Here is a 14,818-nt window from a genome sequence, read left to right as displayed (position 1 = left end):
AGAATTGAGCAAAAGTTAGCTTTGCGAAAACAAATCTGCTAAAACACATCATAATCAAGCATGATTTCGTCGTTTAAAGATGTTGTAATTTCAATCCAACAAATTTGGCTTTACTTTTTTTGGTTTTACTATGTTTTCTTTCTAAATTCAAATTGAGATTTATTACATCACAGCCCAAATCATCATCATCAAAAGACCAAATATCGGTTAGTTATATATATAATTTAGGTCAATTTGGATTTTTTAAGTTTCATTTCAACTAATTCGGTCATCCTTTGATTTCAGTCACACCATCTCGAAAAGACCTGGACAACAGTAAGTCAATCTTCAAAAATATACAAAAGTTAGTTGAAAATAGGAACAAAAAACTATATACTATCGAATATGTAGTACATTAGCAGAAAAAGGGTCCAAAAAAATACGAAAATACGTCCAAAAAAGATCGACAAATGGACGAAAATGTGTCAAAAAAAATCAACCTGCCTTTGACTTTCAATCTACCTTTGACATCTTCTATGCAGGTATAATCCATTATTTTATTCAAAAATTTTGCTAATTTTACGCTATTTGAAAATTTTTCTAGGTTTTACAGCATTTTGTCCTCTATTTTAGATGCAGATCTTCGGTTTCTTCATCTGGGCACCTGTTGAACCGTTGGACTTGCTGTTGCGAAGGTATTACATGGAGTGGAAGGACTGAAACTGATGGAAAACTGATGGACTTGAAATTTTATATTGAAACTTTCAAAATAAATGAAATGTTAATTTAAAATTAAAAATATATAACGTTTTTCACTGTGCGGAGAAACAATAGTAAAAATAGATAATAATCTATTTAATGGAGTTTTTGTAGCTCAATTTAAATCCATTTCAAATGTTCTTTAAACGACTATAATCCATTTTTTTCAACATAAGTAAATGGATTTAAGAGGATTTAAATCGTTATAATGGTCCCAGATTGATGCCGTAGAAGGGATTTTGTTGATAACATTTTATTAATGAAAACCGCTATAAAATCGATTTTTAACTCAATACTCAATTGTTCCAATGCGGGAAAAATCGTGTCTACTGTAAATTTTTCAATTATATATCGTAAATGAAACAGAATAGAAGCTGTCCAAAGCTAAAACTTTATTGCACTCATTTTTAAAGAATATAATTTTATTTTCACATTTCGTGCAGTGGTATGAAATGACGTGCAATGATATTCATGTTGCATCTCAATCTGTGACGGAAAATTGTTATGAATGAATTAATGTGATGTAATAAACGAGCACAGCAGTTATCACTACGGAATGGGTAATAAGAAAAATTCGATCCAAAATAATTGCGAACGTTTTCCACGGGGACAATGTTATTTCAGGAACAAGCGCTTTGTTAGTAGTATTCCCGCTAGTATCGACCATTTTGCAATTGTCAGTACTTCCGACCTCGAAATTCCTCGGCCGTTGCTCTGAAATCATTTCCTCGTTTCGCTTAGTACTCTCTGTTAAGTCAGCGTTCCGCTCTTGTAGTCCAAGAGAGTCCCAAATTTTCCAAGAAGTGATGCGCATGATTGCTCGGTTTGTGGTTGTTCTTCGGGTAACGCTGGAGGCTAAAAACACTCCGTAGGATTTGAATTCAAATCAACTCAAATCAATTCTTTTGCTTCTTCAATTTCTCATGTTCATATGACTAAAAAGATTAGTTTATTACTTTATCTATATTTTGGTTGAAGTTTTGCACTACTGATTTTAATGGGTTTTGCAGCCGGAAAAAAAATGAGCAAAAGATTGAGGGAAGAAAGGCTAGCAGAATAAACGAAGAACTTTTTTCAAACTCAAACATTTCTCTTAATTTGACTCGTACCCATTTGAAAAAACGGTTAATTTATAAAACCGCAAAATGAGGCATTTATTGTTCCGACCCCACTTGTTGGGGGGGAGGAACTATATACTCAAATGAGTTTTTTTTGTTCAGTCAATTTTGACCGGTCGATATATTCATCGCAGAGAAATGCGAGTAGTATCATTAAAAAGCTGGTCCAGCGTAGAATTCAAAATAAAACAGATTTTTTTTATTTTCCTTTTTTTCGAGGAGTTATCGAGGATTGAAGTTTTGTGTGAACACGGGATATTTCTTCCCTTTTGTGTGATTTTTCTTCAAATTAAAATATTTTCTATAAAAATAGTATTTCAAACTTAAATTTCTTGTCAAAAATGAACCATTTTTGTGTTCCTAAAAGACTAAAGGCGATAAAAAAGACTAGTTCTGGTCTCATAGGGAGCTTCAATATCAAGAAATTCGAAATCTATCTGAGAGCTCTTTTATCAAAATTTTTCTACTTTCTCTTTACATTTTAAGTCACCTAGAGACAAGTCACTTTTCATATCGAGGTTCGGTTAATGAAAAACATCTTTTACAGTCAAATGAAGCCCAATGAACAAAAAAAATCGTTTTCAAAAATTTGCTGATGATTTTTTATATTCGAATCTGAGTTTTCGTAATTTTGAATGAAATTTTGAAATTCTTTGTGAGGTTTTACTAATTTTTGGAGTTTTATGGCATGGACTCATTGACTAACAGTGCAATATATTCCGTAATTAGATTTAAGTTAGCATATCTAGTGCTTTGAGTGGACAGCTAATGGCCATTAAGACTTTAAAAATATATTTTAGAAATTTTTCGAATATTAACCAATCATAAACTTATTGGCGTGAACTATAAGTTAGTCTCTGTGATGACAGCACCCTCATTCGTCGTACTGTAACCAAATTTGATCAAGCTGTCGGTTTTATCTGCTAACTTTTAGTAATATGACTTCAATGACACAAGATTTCAAAGTTCTAAAAATTTTGAATTTTTCCGTATTTTTGGTTACTTTTGAAATCTTATAGGGAGCTTCAATATCAAAAAATTCGAAATCTATCTGAGAGCTCTTTTATCAACATTTTTCTACTTTTGTACATTTTAAGTCACCTAGAGACAAGTCACTTTTCATATCGAGGTTCGGTTAATGAAAAAAATCTTTTACAGTCAAACGAAGCCCAATGAACAAAAAAATCGTTTTCAAAAATTTGCTAATGATTTTTTAAATTCGAATCTGAGTTTTCGTAATTTTGAATGAAATTTTGAAATTCTTTGTGAGGTTTTACTAATTTTTGGAGTTTTATGGCATGGACTCATTGACTAACAGTGCAATGTATTCCGTAATTAGATTTAAGTTAGCATATCTAGTGCTTTGAGTGGACAGCTAATGGCCATTAAGACTTTAAAAATATATTTTAGAAATTTTTTTTCGAACATTAACCAATCATAAACTTATTGGCGTGAACTATAAGTTAGTCTCTGTGATGACAACACCCTCATTCGTCGTACTGTAACCAAATTTGATCAAGCTGTCGGTTTTATCTGCTAACTTTTAGTAATATGACTTCAATGACACAAGATTTCAAAAAGTTCTAAAAAATTTGAATTTTTCCGTATTTTTGGTTACTTTTGAAATCTTATCACATTATCCTAAAATTGACGGCTCTTATTGGCTTCAAGAAGACGTTCAGTAGATCAAAGATAAATGTTTCAGATAAAAGCTCATGGTTTCAAATGGCTTAGACCTTTTCTTCTCGCACTTCTCTACTGAATTTTTGATTATTGCCTAATTTTATTGTTGTTTTCATAGTCATAAGACTTGTTGTGATGTCTTATTGATCACCTGTGCATGAAACAATTACCCATACTCCTATTGAAGCATATTTGAGCGTATTTATTGACGTCCGTTGAAATTTATAGAATTTAATGGCTGTTAAGAATTTAAAAATAATTTTTCGAAAATTTGTTTGAACATTAACCAATCTTAAAATTTTTTTGAACTGTTAGTCAGTTTCAGTATTGACAGAACTCACTTGCTTTCTACTTAAACTAATATAAATTTCGATTTCGGTTTTATCTTCTAACTAATGATTATAAGACTTCAATAACACAAGAATTCAATTTTTTTTTTGAAAAAAATTTGGATATTTTTGTAATATCGGTTACTTTTGAACTCTTATGGCATTATCCAAATATTATAGAAATTATCCAATTATTACTCTGATTTCATTGGGTTGGAAAAGACCTTCAGTGGATCACAGATAAAGTTTTCAGAGAAAAGCTAATGGTTTAAATGGCTTCGAAATTTTCTTCTCGCACTTTTCTACTGAATTTTGGTTTCCGCCTGTTTCTGTCATTGTTTTCATCTTCAATAACTTGTTGTAAGGTCTTATTGACCAATAATGAATGGCAAAGAAACTTGTTGTCCCATGGAGTCATAATTCAGCGTAATTGGTGGATTCCGTTGAAATCAATGGCGTTGATACTACGAGTTTTCTCAAAAATTTCGTTATTCTATGTCTTTGTGCATATTTGATTTTTTGAAACTATATTGATAAAAAAGAAAATTCCCATTGCCGTTAAAAATTAATTGAACAGAGAAAATTTTCCAGTGAAAAGTTCACTTTTTTAATGCCTTCGGCACTTCTCGCTCAATTTTTTCTTGAAATTGCTGTTTTTGCCTGTTTTTGTTCTTTAGGTAGCCGTAAATTGCTGACAAGTCTCTTAGGCTGGTAATTGAGGATTGCATTAATGTTGTTATCCGAATCAATTGTCAGTTTAGAGACTTTAGTCTTAAAGTTTATGATATACATTTTCAAATATTTTTCAATTTGTTCAGTTTTTGTTGTTATTTTTGTCAAATTGTAACCTATTTCCATTAATGAGAGGTCGCAACCAATTTCTTGTATTCCAAAAAATAACATATTTACTGATATTATTTGTCACCGATGCTTTGCTTGTTGGACAATATGCGTTTTTACAAACGTTTTTTGAGTGGTCATTTTTTGCGCTTCTTTTTCTCTTCTTTCAGAACAATCGCGTAATAACAGACCCCAATGGTTTACAAATGTGGCCAAAATAAACTTTTTTAATCTCTCAGTATAATTCCTCCAGCGGAATTATTGGAATTAAAAGTTGAATTAAAAATACATTATATTCAGATAATAGCTAATGATTTTAATGGTAGCAATGGTTTGTGTTTTGCAAATCGTTTCTAATTTTTTTAGGTTTTCTTTAGTTCGTTTCTAAGGCTTGAACTACCCAAAAACAAGGCCTTTTGCTTTTGTAGTAACTTTTTAAGAATTTATCAAGAATTATTTAGTTAAAAGCTAATGATTTTTCATACTTTTGAAATTTCTTGGTTTAAAAAATGTGGATTAATTTTTGAATTTTGCCTCATTGATCGTTCTCTTTGTTGTCTTGGTACATAGTCTCATTGAGAAAACTGTCCGTCCACTGTATAGTTAGTAGAAATTATATTTGAGTAGTTAAGGTTTTATCTGACTGCATTTTGACTTTGTTACTATGTGATTTTAAATTTAGGTATTCAGTTTTTGCCGTGAAGTTCTTGCTTTTGCTAATTTTTTTTAATTGTTTTTTGTATTGTAGTCTCTTTAAGGTCAGATCTCATTGGCGCTGTAATAAGGCATGGCGTTATGTTATTCAATTAGTAGATAGGCTGTGTAACGAATGTTTTAAACTCAAACATCTATTTTTGTTTTTTCTTCATTTGGTTGACAATTACGTCAAAAATGTAGATGAGCTCGGGTCGGAACATCATGAGCAAACGCTCATTAACGAGCCGCCTTGTTACTTTTTATATTTTTTGGTTGAAGTTTTGCACTACTATTTTAATGGGTTTTGTAGCCGGAAAAAATGAGCAAAAGATTGTGGGAAGAAAGGCTAGCAGAACAAACAAAGAACTTTTTTTAATCTTAAGCATTTCTCTTAATTTGACTTGTACCCATTTGAAAAAAAAACGATTAAATTATAACCCCGCAAAATCAGGCAAAAGTGGTTTTCGATTACGTCAAATTGCTGAAAGCAGTCCACATACTTGGTCGCCTAGTTTTCCAATTAGGCATAATCGAGTTAAATTCACAACAAGAAACCAAAAAGTTTTGTAACTAAAATCTTATTGTAGCTTATTTTCCGCAATTCTTAATTGAGCCATTTTGATGAAAGTATTTGCCAATCTCTTTTCAAAATAGCCGAGTTTTTGAGTGTAACCTAATTCCGAAAAATTTTTCAATCACAAGTTTTGACAAACTAAAACAAAATATAACTACATGCTTGGTCAACTTTGACCCGGACAATTCAATTCAGGTTAATCCTGCAGTGTCATGTTTAATTAACTCCGATTCAACACTTTTCTTGTTAAGACCATAGTGATTTTGAGAAATTCTTGTCCCTTATGAAATACGATTGCAAAAATAAAACTCAAACTGCTGGTCTCTCCAAATTGTCATTAGCTGCGCTTTCTAGCCGTGTTTGAGTTAATTTCCATACTTTTCTTAATTGATACGTTTCGTTGCAAAAAAAATTTTTGAAGAGATTTTCCCTTGTCCAAATTGTTGTCAAAATTTTTGAGAAATTACTTTCCAGACGGCTTCCAAAAATATAGTTAAAAAAAACTGTCCTAACAAAAATGATATTTACTTTTTATAAACTTTTTCTTCTTATTAATCGAAAAAATGAGAAATTTGGGAGATGGTTCAAAAAACGTGAGATAGAAGATTGCATTGAGAGTGATTTTGTTTAAGTTGAAAAGATTCAAATCTGATATGATCTAGCTTCCTATTTATTTCATAAATTTTATATAGTTTTCATACCTCATATAATGCGTGAGCCTAATCTTCATAAAGTATTTTTGTTCAGACTCTTTTGACCAATTGATAGAGTTCACGTTGAAAGATATCTACGGTATCTTTGTAATTTCGTCATTTTCAAAAATGTTCTTAGAGGAAAAGTTCAGGGCTTATCGACGAAGTATCTTTTTCGCCGTATTTTTTTTTAAAATTTCAATGTGTCATTTGAATTTTTGTTGTAAACATAGACATTTTGTGAACCAAATCAAAATTTTATACCGCTAAGTTTCCAACTTTGTGTTTGTCAGCTGTCATCAGTTGCTCAACTTTTTGGCAAAACCATATGTAAGTCAAATCAAGTGGGCATTTTTATTTGTTTTGCACTACTTAGTTACCTTGAGAAAAAGGACTTTTTTTATTTTTTATGAGTGTTTTTATTTCACGGTTTTTGCTTATTGGTCATTCGCTTTGAACAACTGCTTTGAAATTAAAGGAGTTCTAAAAACAAAATTTTGGTGAAGTAAAATTTTTATGAAAAACGTTAACCTAGCAAAAGCTGGAAAAAGTAACAGCAATTATTGGTGTTCAGACTCAACCAGCACGGTGTAAAGATAAAAAAGGGCTTACTTGTTGATAGCAATAAGCCACGATTTTTCTGAAAGTTAATTTTATGAAAGAGTACAACAATCTTTCTGCATCGTTAATTTAGAGCTCTGTGGACACAATGCATCTTTTTGATAGAAACTGTTTCAATGCTCAAGATGTCACTGACATGACTTCTTTTGTCGAAAACGAACGGAAGTGATTTTCGACACAAGCCACACAACACAAATTACAATCATACAAAACACTCACAATCAAAGGAAACTAATATATCTAATCTAAATCAAAATAACAAACAACATTTTTTATTAGCACATTCGAACGATAACCCCCACCCAAATTAAGTTGTTTTTGATAACATATTTTGACGCCCAACCACATCAGGCAACGAATTCAACCCCAGAACTATCCAAAGATCTAGAAATTTTACAAAAACAGTCCAAATGTAACAGCAAGAGGGTTCGAAAAACATCACAACAGACTGAAAGCAGATCCAAAAGACCAAAAGACAGTCTTTAAAAATTTATCTTATTATTTACCCGCGCGCTCTGTTTTTGGTTTTGGGGTTTTACCCGCCCCAAATCCCCCAGGTTGGTTGGCTTCCCAAACCCCCGCAGTTTCTTTGCTTTCGGTTTTAGGGGTTTTACCCGCCCCAAATCCCCCCAGGTTGGTTGCCTTCCCAACCCCACGCTCTTCCTTCGCTTTCCAGTTTTGGGGTTTTATCCGCCCCAAACTCCCCGGTCTCTTTTCTTCCAGACCACTCACGCTATCTTTGCTTTTCGTCTACTACCGAGTTTGATTACTATCCCAACCTTTCTGCATTTCACTAATAGGTGTGGACCTATTGGTAAAAGCTGTTACAGGTAGATTGCAAGTATCCAGCAACAAAGTTACCGGTAATTAAAACTTAGGTATAAGTAGGTACAAAGTGCAACAGGTAGGTAGCAGGTATTAGGCAGGTAAATTTTGGGAGCTTCTAGGTAGGTAAGTTTGGTATAAGTTTGCAGGTAGGTAGCAAGTGTTAGTTAGTTGGATTATTAACAATCCTTAATTAGTATAAGATTGTATAAGTTTATTGTATAAGTTTCCTTGATTTGTATAAGTTTAAGCAGTTAGGTAGCAGGTAACAGGTAAGAATTTAACAGGTAGGTAACTGGTATATGTAGAAACACACAGATAGCGCTGGTAAGTAGCCCGTAGAAAACATTTGTACCAGATAATTGTCAAGCTGCCAGGAATTGAGAATAAATTTGGTGTTGCTTATCTGGTGTGAGTTACATAAACCAAAAACCAAAAACTTTTCTCCAACAAGGTAAAGAAAACAGTCTACGTTATAGTCATGGTAGACGCTCGGTCAACTGCTAACTCTGATAGCGACCAGAGAGAAACAACTATCTTGGAGAATCTTCATCAAAGTTCTAGTGCTCCAACAGAGAGCCTCTCTGAAGAGAAACCAGAAACACTTCAAGAACAGAAGATGCTTGAATCTTCCAAAATGCTGATAACGGACATATACATTCTCACCTTGAATACCTAAACTCCTCAATTGATGAATCAGAAGATGTTGAAATACTACAGGAAACAGTCGAAGAGATAAAAGAGAAGCAGCGAAAACTTGAAACCGTAGTGTCTCAATTAACAATCTTGATTGATCCATCAGTACAGAGCAATTGTTCTCGCTAACATAGTCGTCTTAAGATAGAAGTTAAAAAGTGTATCGATAATTTCAAAAAATATGTCAAAAGGAAGTCACAGATAAATACTGGAGAGGACTTCAGTCTCACTGTTGGTGTCACCAAAAGACCGAACTGTCCGCCGGACATCTCTAATTTCCAATTTACTAACCCAGTTCAACCTCGTCTTGATATCAGCATCAGGAGCAATATGCAGTCAGTTCATCAGCGCCCGCTGTGAACAACAATGTCAGTTTCTCTGCACCCAGCAGCGTACTATTTGATTCTGACGCCGCCCCATCGTCATTGCTTAACGCATATTCCTTCAATTGGCCCACTCCTCAGAGTATTTTCCCTGAAACAAATCGCAACGCATCAAACAATAACTTCGATCATCGAGGACTTCTAAACGCGGAAAGCTCAAACCAATGTTCAACCAGCTCGATGTCAGTCTGCTTCCAAAAATCTGTCCCGAAACTGCACGCTGAAACGTTCAACGGTGATCCAATGAAGTGGATAAAATGGTATAGCATTTTCAAAGTAACTATCGACCAATCACCCATGTCGTCAGCTGAAAAAATGATCCATTTGCAACCACTGCTCACAGGAGAAGCTAAAGCACTAGTTGATGGCTACGGTTGCAACGGAGATTTATACGCAGCAGCTCTATCAAGACTGCAAGAACATTTTGGCAATTCAAAGAGGATTGTCAATGCTTTTTTGGACAAATTATCGAACTTTAGAAATCCAAACTTATCAAATCCAAAAAGTTATACACAGTACTCCTCGTTTCTTCTAACGCTTGTCGACATCTTTCAACAACTCGGTTTTATTCATGATCTTCACTCCACAATCTACATGAACATAGCTTTAACAAAATTACCAAATCCAGTCAGACTCGAATGGAACCGTTACGTCCTAGAAAAAACCATGACAAAGCCATCTTTAAGCGCGCTTGCTGAGTGGCTCCTAAACTATGCAAAAGCATGCCGAGATTTACCAACAAACTCAAACCTCCCATCTTCTCAAAACATTGGTGTTCATAAAATGGCCTGGAAAACGTCGCACTCTACTAGAATTAATGAAAATCCGAATTCAAAGCATCAATTGCTGAGTAACGGGGAACAAGGGCAATTTCAGTCTAAGACGAAAGAAAGCGTTAGTTGTCCTAACAATGACAATTGCCAATACCTCTACAAATGCATACATTTCCAAGCACTGAGTCCCCCAAAACGGAAAGATCATATAATGAAGCAAAAGCTTTGTTTCAATTGTTTTGGACATCATCATGTAGATCAATGCAATTCCAAAAACGTCTGCCGCTCAAAAGGCTGCGGCAAAAGACATAACACACTTCTGCACAATAGTTTCATGAACAAAAGCAACTCAAACGTTAAACCAGTGCAATTTGTTGGAACAGGCCAGGTGGCTTTTGTGGCAGTTCAATTGATAAATGGAAACCAGTCTGTGAAAACTTACGCATACCTAGACAACGGTAGCTGTCAAAGTCTACTTCTGAAATCAACAGCAAAAGTACTTGGTCTTCACCTCGAAAAAACAGGTAAAATGCCTATAAGTGGGTATCACACGACTAAGGAAATTGATTGCTCCAAAGTTTGCTTTGACATAAAGCCAATAGATAGCTCAGTCGAACCTGTCAGACTTAATGATGTTATGGCAGTACCATATTTGAACATGTCCGCAGTGAATGTAGCTCAACTAAACGCTATGTGCAATAATTATGATCATCTCAGTCATATAAATTTTCCTGAACTTGAACGGAACAATGTCTCAATTATTATAGGCATTGACAACTTAGACTTGATTCACTATAAACAAATTATAAAAGGTCCAAAAATGCCCCATGGGGCGTTGAAACTCCATAGGCTGGACGTGCGCCGGTAAAACGAATTTAGTTTTCAATGAGTCTACACCTGTACAGTATACTCAGGTGCAAAATTGCCCTAATATGGACGGCTCTTTTCAAATTGGTCCAAGATTGGATGAAAGTGGAAAACTTGGGCATTGCATCGCCCCGAAAAGCTTTGTCGGAAAACGATAAAAGAGCGATTGAAATTTTAGAGTCCACAACCAAAATTGTTGACGATCATTATCAAATAGGTCTCCTCTGGAAGCAAGGTGCATTTCTTCCAAACAACAGATGGTTAGCATTAAAACAACTTGACCATTTAGATCGAAAGCTTTCAAAAAATCCGATACTAAAGGAAAAGTACCCGGCTACTCTGGACGCAGACTTGGAAAAAAGATACGTTGTTAAAGTGCATGATTCCGAATCTCTAACAGATAATGTCTCCTTTTTGCCTCATCACCCATTGACCAAGGAAAATAAACCTGGTAAGGTTCGTAGAGTTGCAAATGCCTCCAGCATTTTCCAGGGTCAGTCCCTCAACTCTAATTTACTGAAAGGACCAGATTTGCTCAGCAACTTAACTGGTGTCATTATGAGGTTTCGTGAGAATCGAATTGCCCCTGTGCGCAGACATAGAACAAATGTTCATGCAAGTGAAAGTTGACCCTAAAGACCGACCCTACTTACGCTTCCTCTGGACCAACAGTGGACACATAGAGACTTACGAAAACACAAGTCATATTTTTGGGGCAACAGATTCACCCTGCATAGCATCTTACGCGCTCCGAAGATCTGCTCAGGACAATGCAAAAACATATCCAAGTGTTCAAAAGGTTATAGAGCGGAACGTTCACATGGATGATTTGTTTGTTGCCGTATCAAGTCCAAATGAAGCTACAAACATGACACTTGCAAGGTTCTTGCTACTGGTGGCTTCAATCTGACAAAGTGGAATTCAAATAGTCATCAAGTTCTTGACCAGCTGAATCCGGATATCCGACTCAATCCAGAAACATCCGCACCACAAAGTCATAAGGTTCTTGATTTGCCCTGGTTTCCAGAAGCAGATACATTTGTTATAGAGCGAAAATTGTTCCGTAAGATCAAACTCGATGAAAAAACGAGTCAGCGTAAACTACTTCGTTTTGTTGCTTCCATCTTTGATCCCTTAGGAATTATTGCCCCCTTTACAATAAGATTCCGCAAAGTTCTCCAAGCAGCATGGAACCACGGTCCAAAATGGGACAAACCATTACAGCTCGATGAGAATTCTGATTTCGAGAATCTGAAAAAAGAACTTTCGTCTTTTCAGGATGTACATCTTCCTCGCAAATTGTTAAACGAGATAACGATTTCATTGATTGAACTACACGCGTTCACAGATGCATCCGGGTTAGCATTATCAGCAGTCAGTTATCTAAGAATTGAACACATTGACGAATCGGTCTCAGTCGCATTTGTGATCGGTAAAGTAAGAGTTGCGCCAATAAAACGGATGACGATTCCTAATTTGGAGCTACAGGCTGCGGTATGTGCTCAACTAGCTCAATTTTTCAGAGATGAGATGGATATTGAAATCCATAAACAAGTTTTTTGGTCTGATAGCACGACCGTTTTGTATTGGGTACGGACTCCTGAGATTCGTCATCGGATCTTCATTGCTAACAGACTAGCCAAAATTTTAGACGTTTCCTCTGCCCAAGATTGGTTCTACATTTCGTCTACCAGAAATCCCGCTCACCAGATGAATGTCAACTCACGTTAGCTATTAGGTCCATCCTTTTTGTCTCAAAATGAAAACACGTGGCCGAAACAAGATTTACTTTCTGCTCAACATGTTAAAATTATAATGGCAGATCCAATAAAAGAACTGAAATGCCAAAATGACATATCGCGTTTCAACAACTGGAATCGTTTACTTAGAGTTGGAGCGCTTTGCTTCTTGTTTGCAGACAAATGCAGGAAAAAGGAATGCATTTTGTCACTAGCACACTATACAAAAGCGTACAATTACTTGATAAAAAGTGCCCAGCATCAAGATTTTAAATCGGAAATTTCGAACTTAAGAAAAGGTATTGCAGTATCATCTACCAGTAGAATTGTATCTTTATCACCATTCGTCGATCATAACCAGCACTTGCGTGCTCGAGGACGGTTGTCTAAAGCATTGAGACTAGAAACTGCGCGCTTCCCGTTGATACTAGATGGAAATAATCAGAGTGTTAGACTAATGGTAAAACATTTTCACCAAACAGACATGCATTGTGGCACAGAACAAACTAGAAGTTTATCAATGGAACTCTATTGGATTCTTAGGTGCAGGGCGGTAGTCAAAAAACAGTTAGACAATGCATTCCATGCAGACGTATGATCCAAGAAGTAGCTGCCCCCCAAATGGCGGACCTCCCAGAGTTCAGATTACCAAGAGAAAATCATCAAGTTTTACAAACCACAGGCTTAGACTTCGTAGGACCCTTTCCAGTTAAAGAACATGGAAGAAACAGGCCTAGATACATACTCCTCTTCACGTGCTTAGTAGTACTAGCTGTCCATCTAGAATTTGCTGTCGAATTGCCAACAGATTCAACAATCAATTGCATCCGTCGCTTTGTAAGCCGTAGAGGAAAACAAAAAAAGTTCTTTTCCGATTGTGGAAAATCTTTTGTTGGATCAAATAACTCTTTGCAATCCAGTATTGCAAGCCTTAGAAATTCCTATGATTTTGCAAGTCATTTGCATCTGATGCAGGTCGAAATTGAGTCGGTGTTTAACCCTCCTGCGGCTCCACACTTCGGTGGAAGTTGGGAACGCCTAGTGCAGATATTCAAGTTATCTCTGTACAAAGTAATTGGGTCAAGAACCCTTTCAGATGATATTTTGGTGGACACTGGAATGTGAGATTGAATCCAATATGAATTCTAGACCTCTAACTAATGTCCCGAGTGAAATTAACGATCCTCTGCCTCTCACGCCTAACCACTTTTTACTCGGAAGAGCGTCAGTTAACTACCCTCCTGGTCTTTTCGAAACGCAAAAGATCACCGTGTCCAGGTCATGGAAATCTGCTCAAGAACTAGCCTCGCATTTTTGGAATAGATTTCTTCGCGAATACATCCCTAATCAACAGACAAGGTCGAAGTGGAACAAAACTTCTGAAAACCTCAAGGTAAATGATTTGGTTTGGCTACTTGAAGACTTCACGCCACGAGGTCTCTGGCCTCTTGCAAAAGTTATAGAAATTTACCCCGGTTCAGATGGTGTAGTACCCTCCGTGAAACTGAGAACTCCACATGGCGAGAAAGTAAGACCAGTCATCAAGCTAAGCAAAGTCTTAATAAACAAATGAGTTATTTTGTGTTCTCGTTCTCACGAGCAGATGTATAATTTAGTTTTCAATAGGAAAAGGTATAGAATTGTAAGTCAAGTCGTCTCCAAAAGTTGATGCAACAAGTTACATTATTGCAAAGTTTCACATCAAATGTCTAAGTTTTGCGATCAATAGTCAAGCATTGCATGCCAAACTATTTTTGGGATATTCTTTTGCTCAATTTCGTTTTCCCCCTTTCAGTCGCTCATACCTTTAGTTCCTCACAAACTTCCTTTTCCGATTATTACATTTGCGATCGATTATCTTATCTTGTCTTCTTATCTTGCTGATTTTACACCGATATCATACAGTACAGCAACAATTCGTGATCTTACAATTGGGGCCGAGGATGTCACTGACAAGACTTCTTTTGTCGAAAACGAACGGAAGTGATTTTCGACACGAGCCACACAACACAAATTACAATCATACAAAACACTCGCAATCAAAGGAAACTAATATATCTAATCTAAATCAAAATAACAAACAACATTTTTTATTAGCACATTCGAACAATAACCCCCACCCAAATTAAGTTGTTTTTGATAACACAAGACACCCGCTTTTTTAGTGGCAGCAAAAACTGTTTTGATAAATGTCTCGCAGCTTTTTTTGTGAAATCTGCAATCACACAGTACTGATTGCTTTAC

At 35.6% G+C, this 14,818-nt stretch overlaps 1 protein-coding gene across 1 annotated transcript in view; it reads right to left on the bottom strand.

The window, feature by feature from the left end:
* Positions 1–1,058: 1,058 nt before the first annotated feature.
* The window catches only part of LOC142350387 (neuronal acetylcholine receptor subunit alpha-6-like), a 48,687-nt gene continuing 34,927 nt past the window's right edge, over positions 1,059–14,818 (bottom strand). The window contains exon 4 of the mRNA XM_075402235.1: positions 1,059–1,593. Coding sequence (XP_075258350.1) covers positions 1,241–1,593 — 353 coding nt within the window. The 3' untranslated portion in view covers positions 1,059–1,240. The remainder of the gene's footprint in view (positions 1,594–14,818) is intronic.

The sequence above is a fragment of the Convolutriloba macropyga genome, chromosome 12, assembly GCF_964194025.1.
Source record: "Convolutriloba macropyga chromosome 12, txConMacr16.3, whole genome shotgun sequence".
Taxonomy (NCBI): domain Eukaryota; kingdom Metazoa; phylum Xenacoelomorpha; order Acoela; family Convolutidae; genus Convolutriloba; species Convolutriloba macropyga.
The sequence above is the reverse complement of the archived record's forward strand: the minus strand, read 5'-3'. Positions and strand labels throughout refer to the sequence as shown.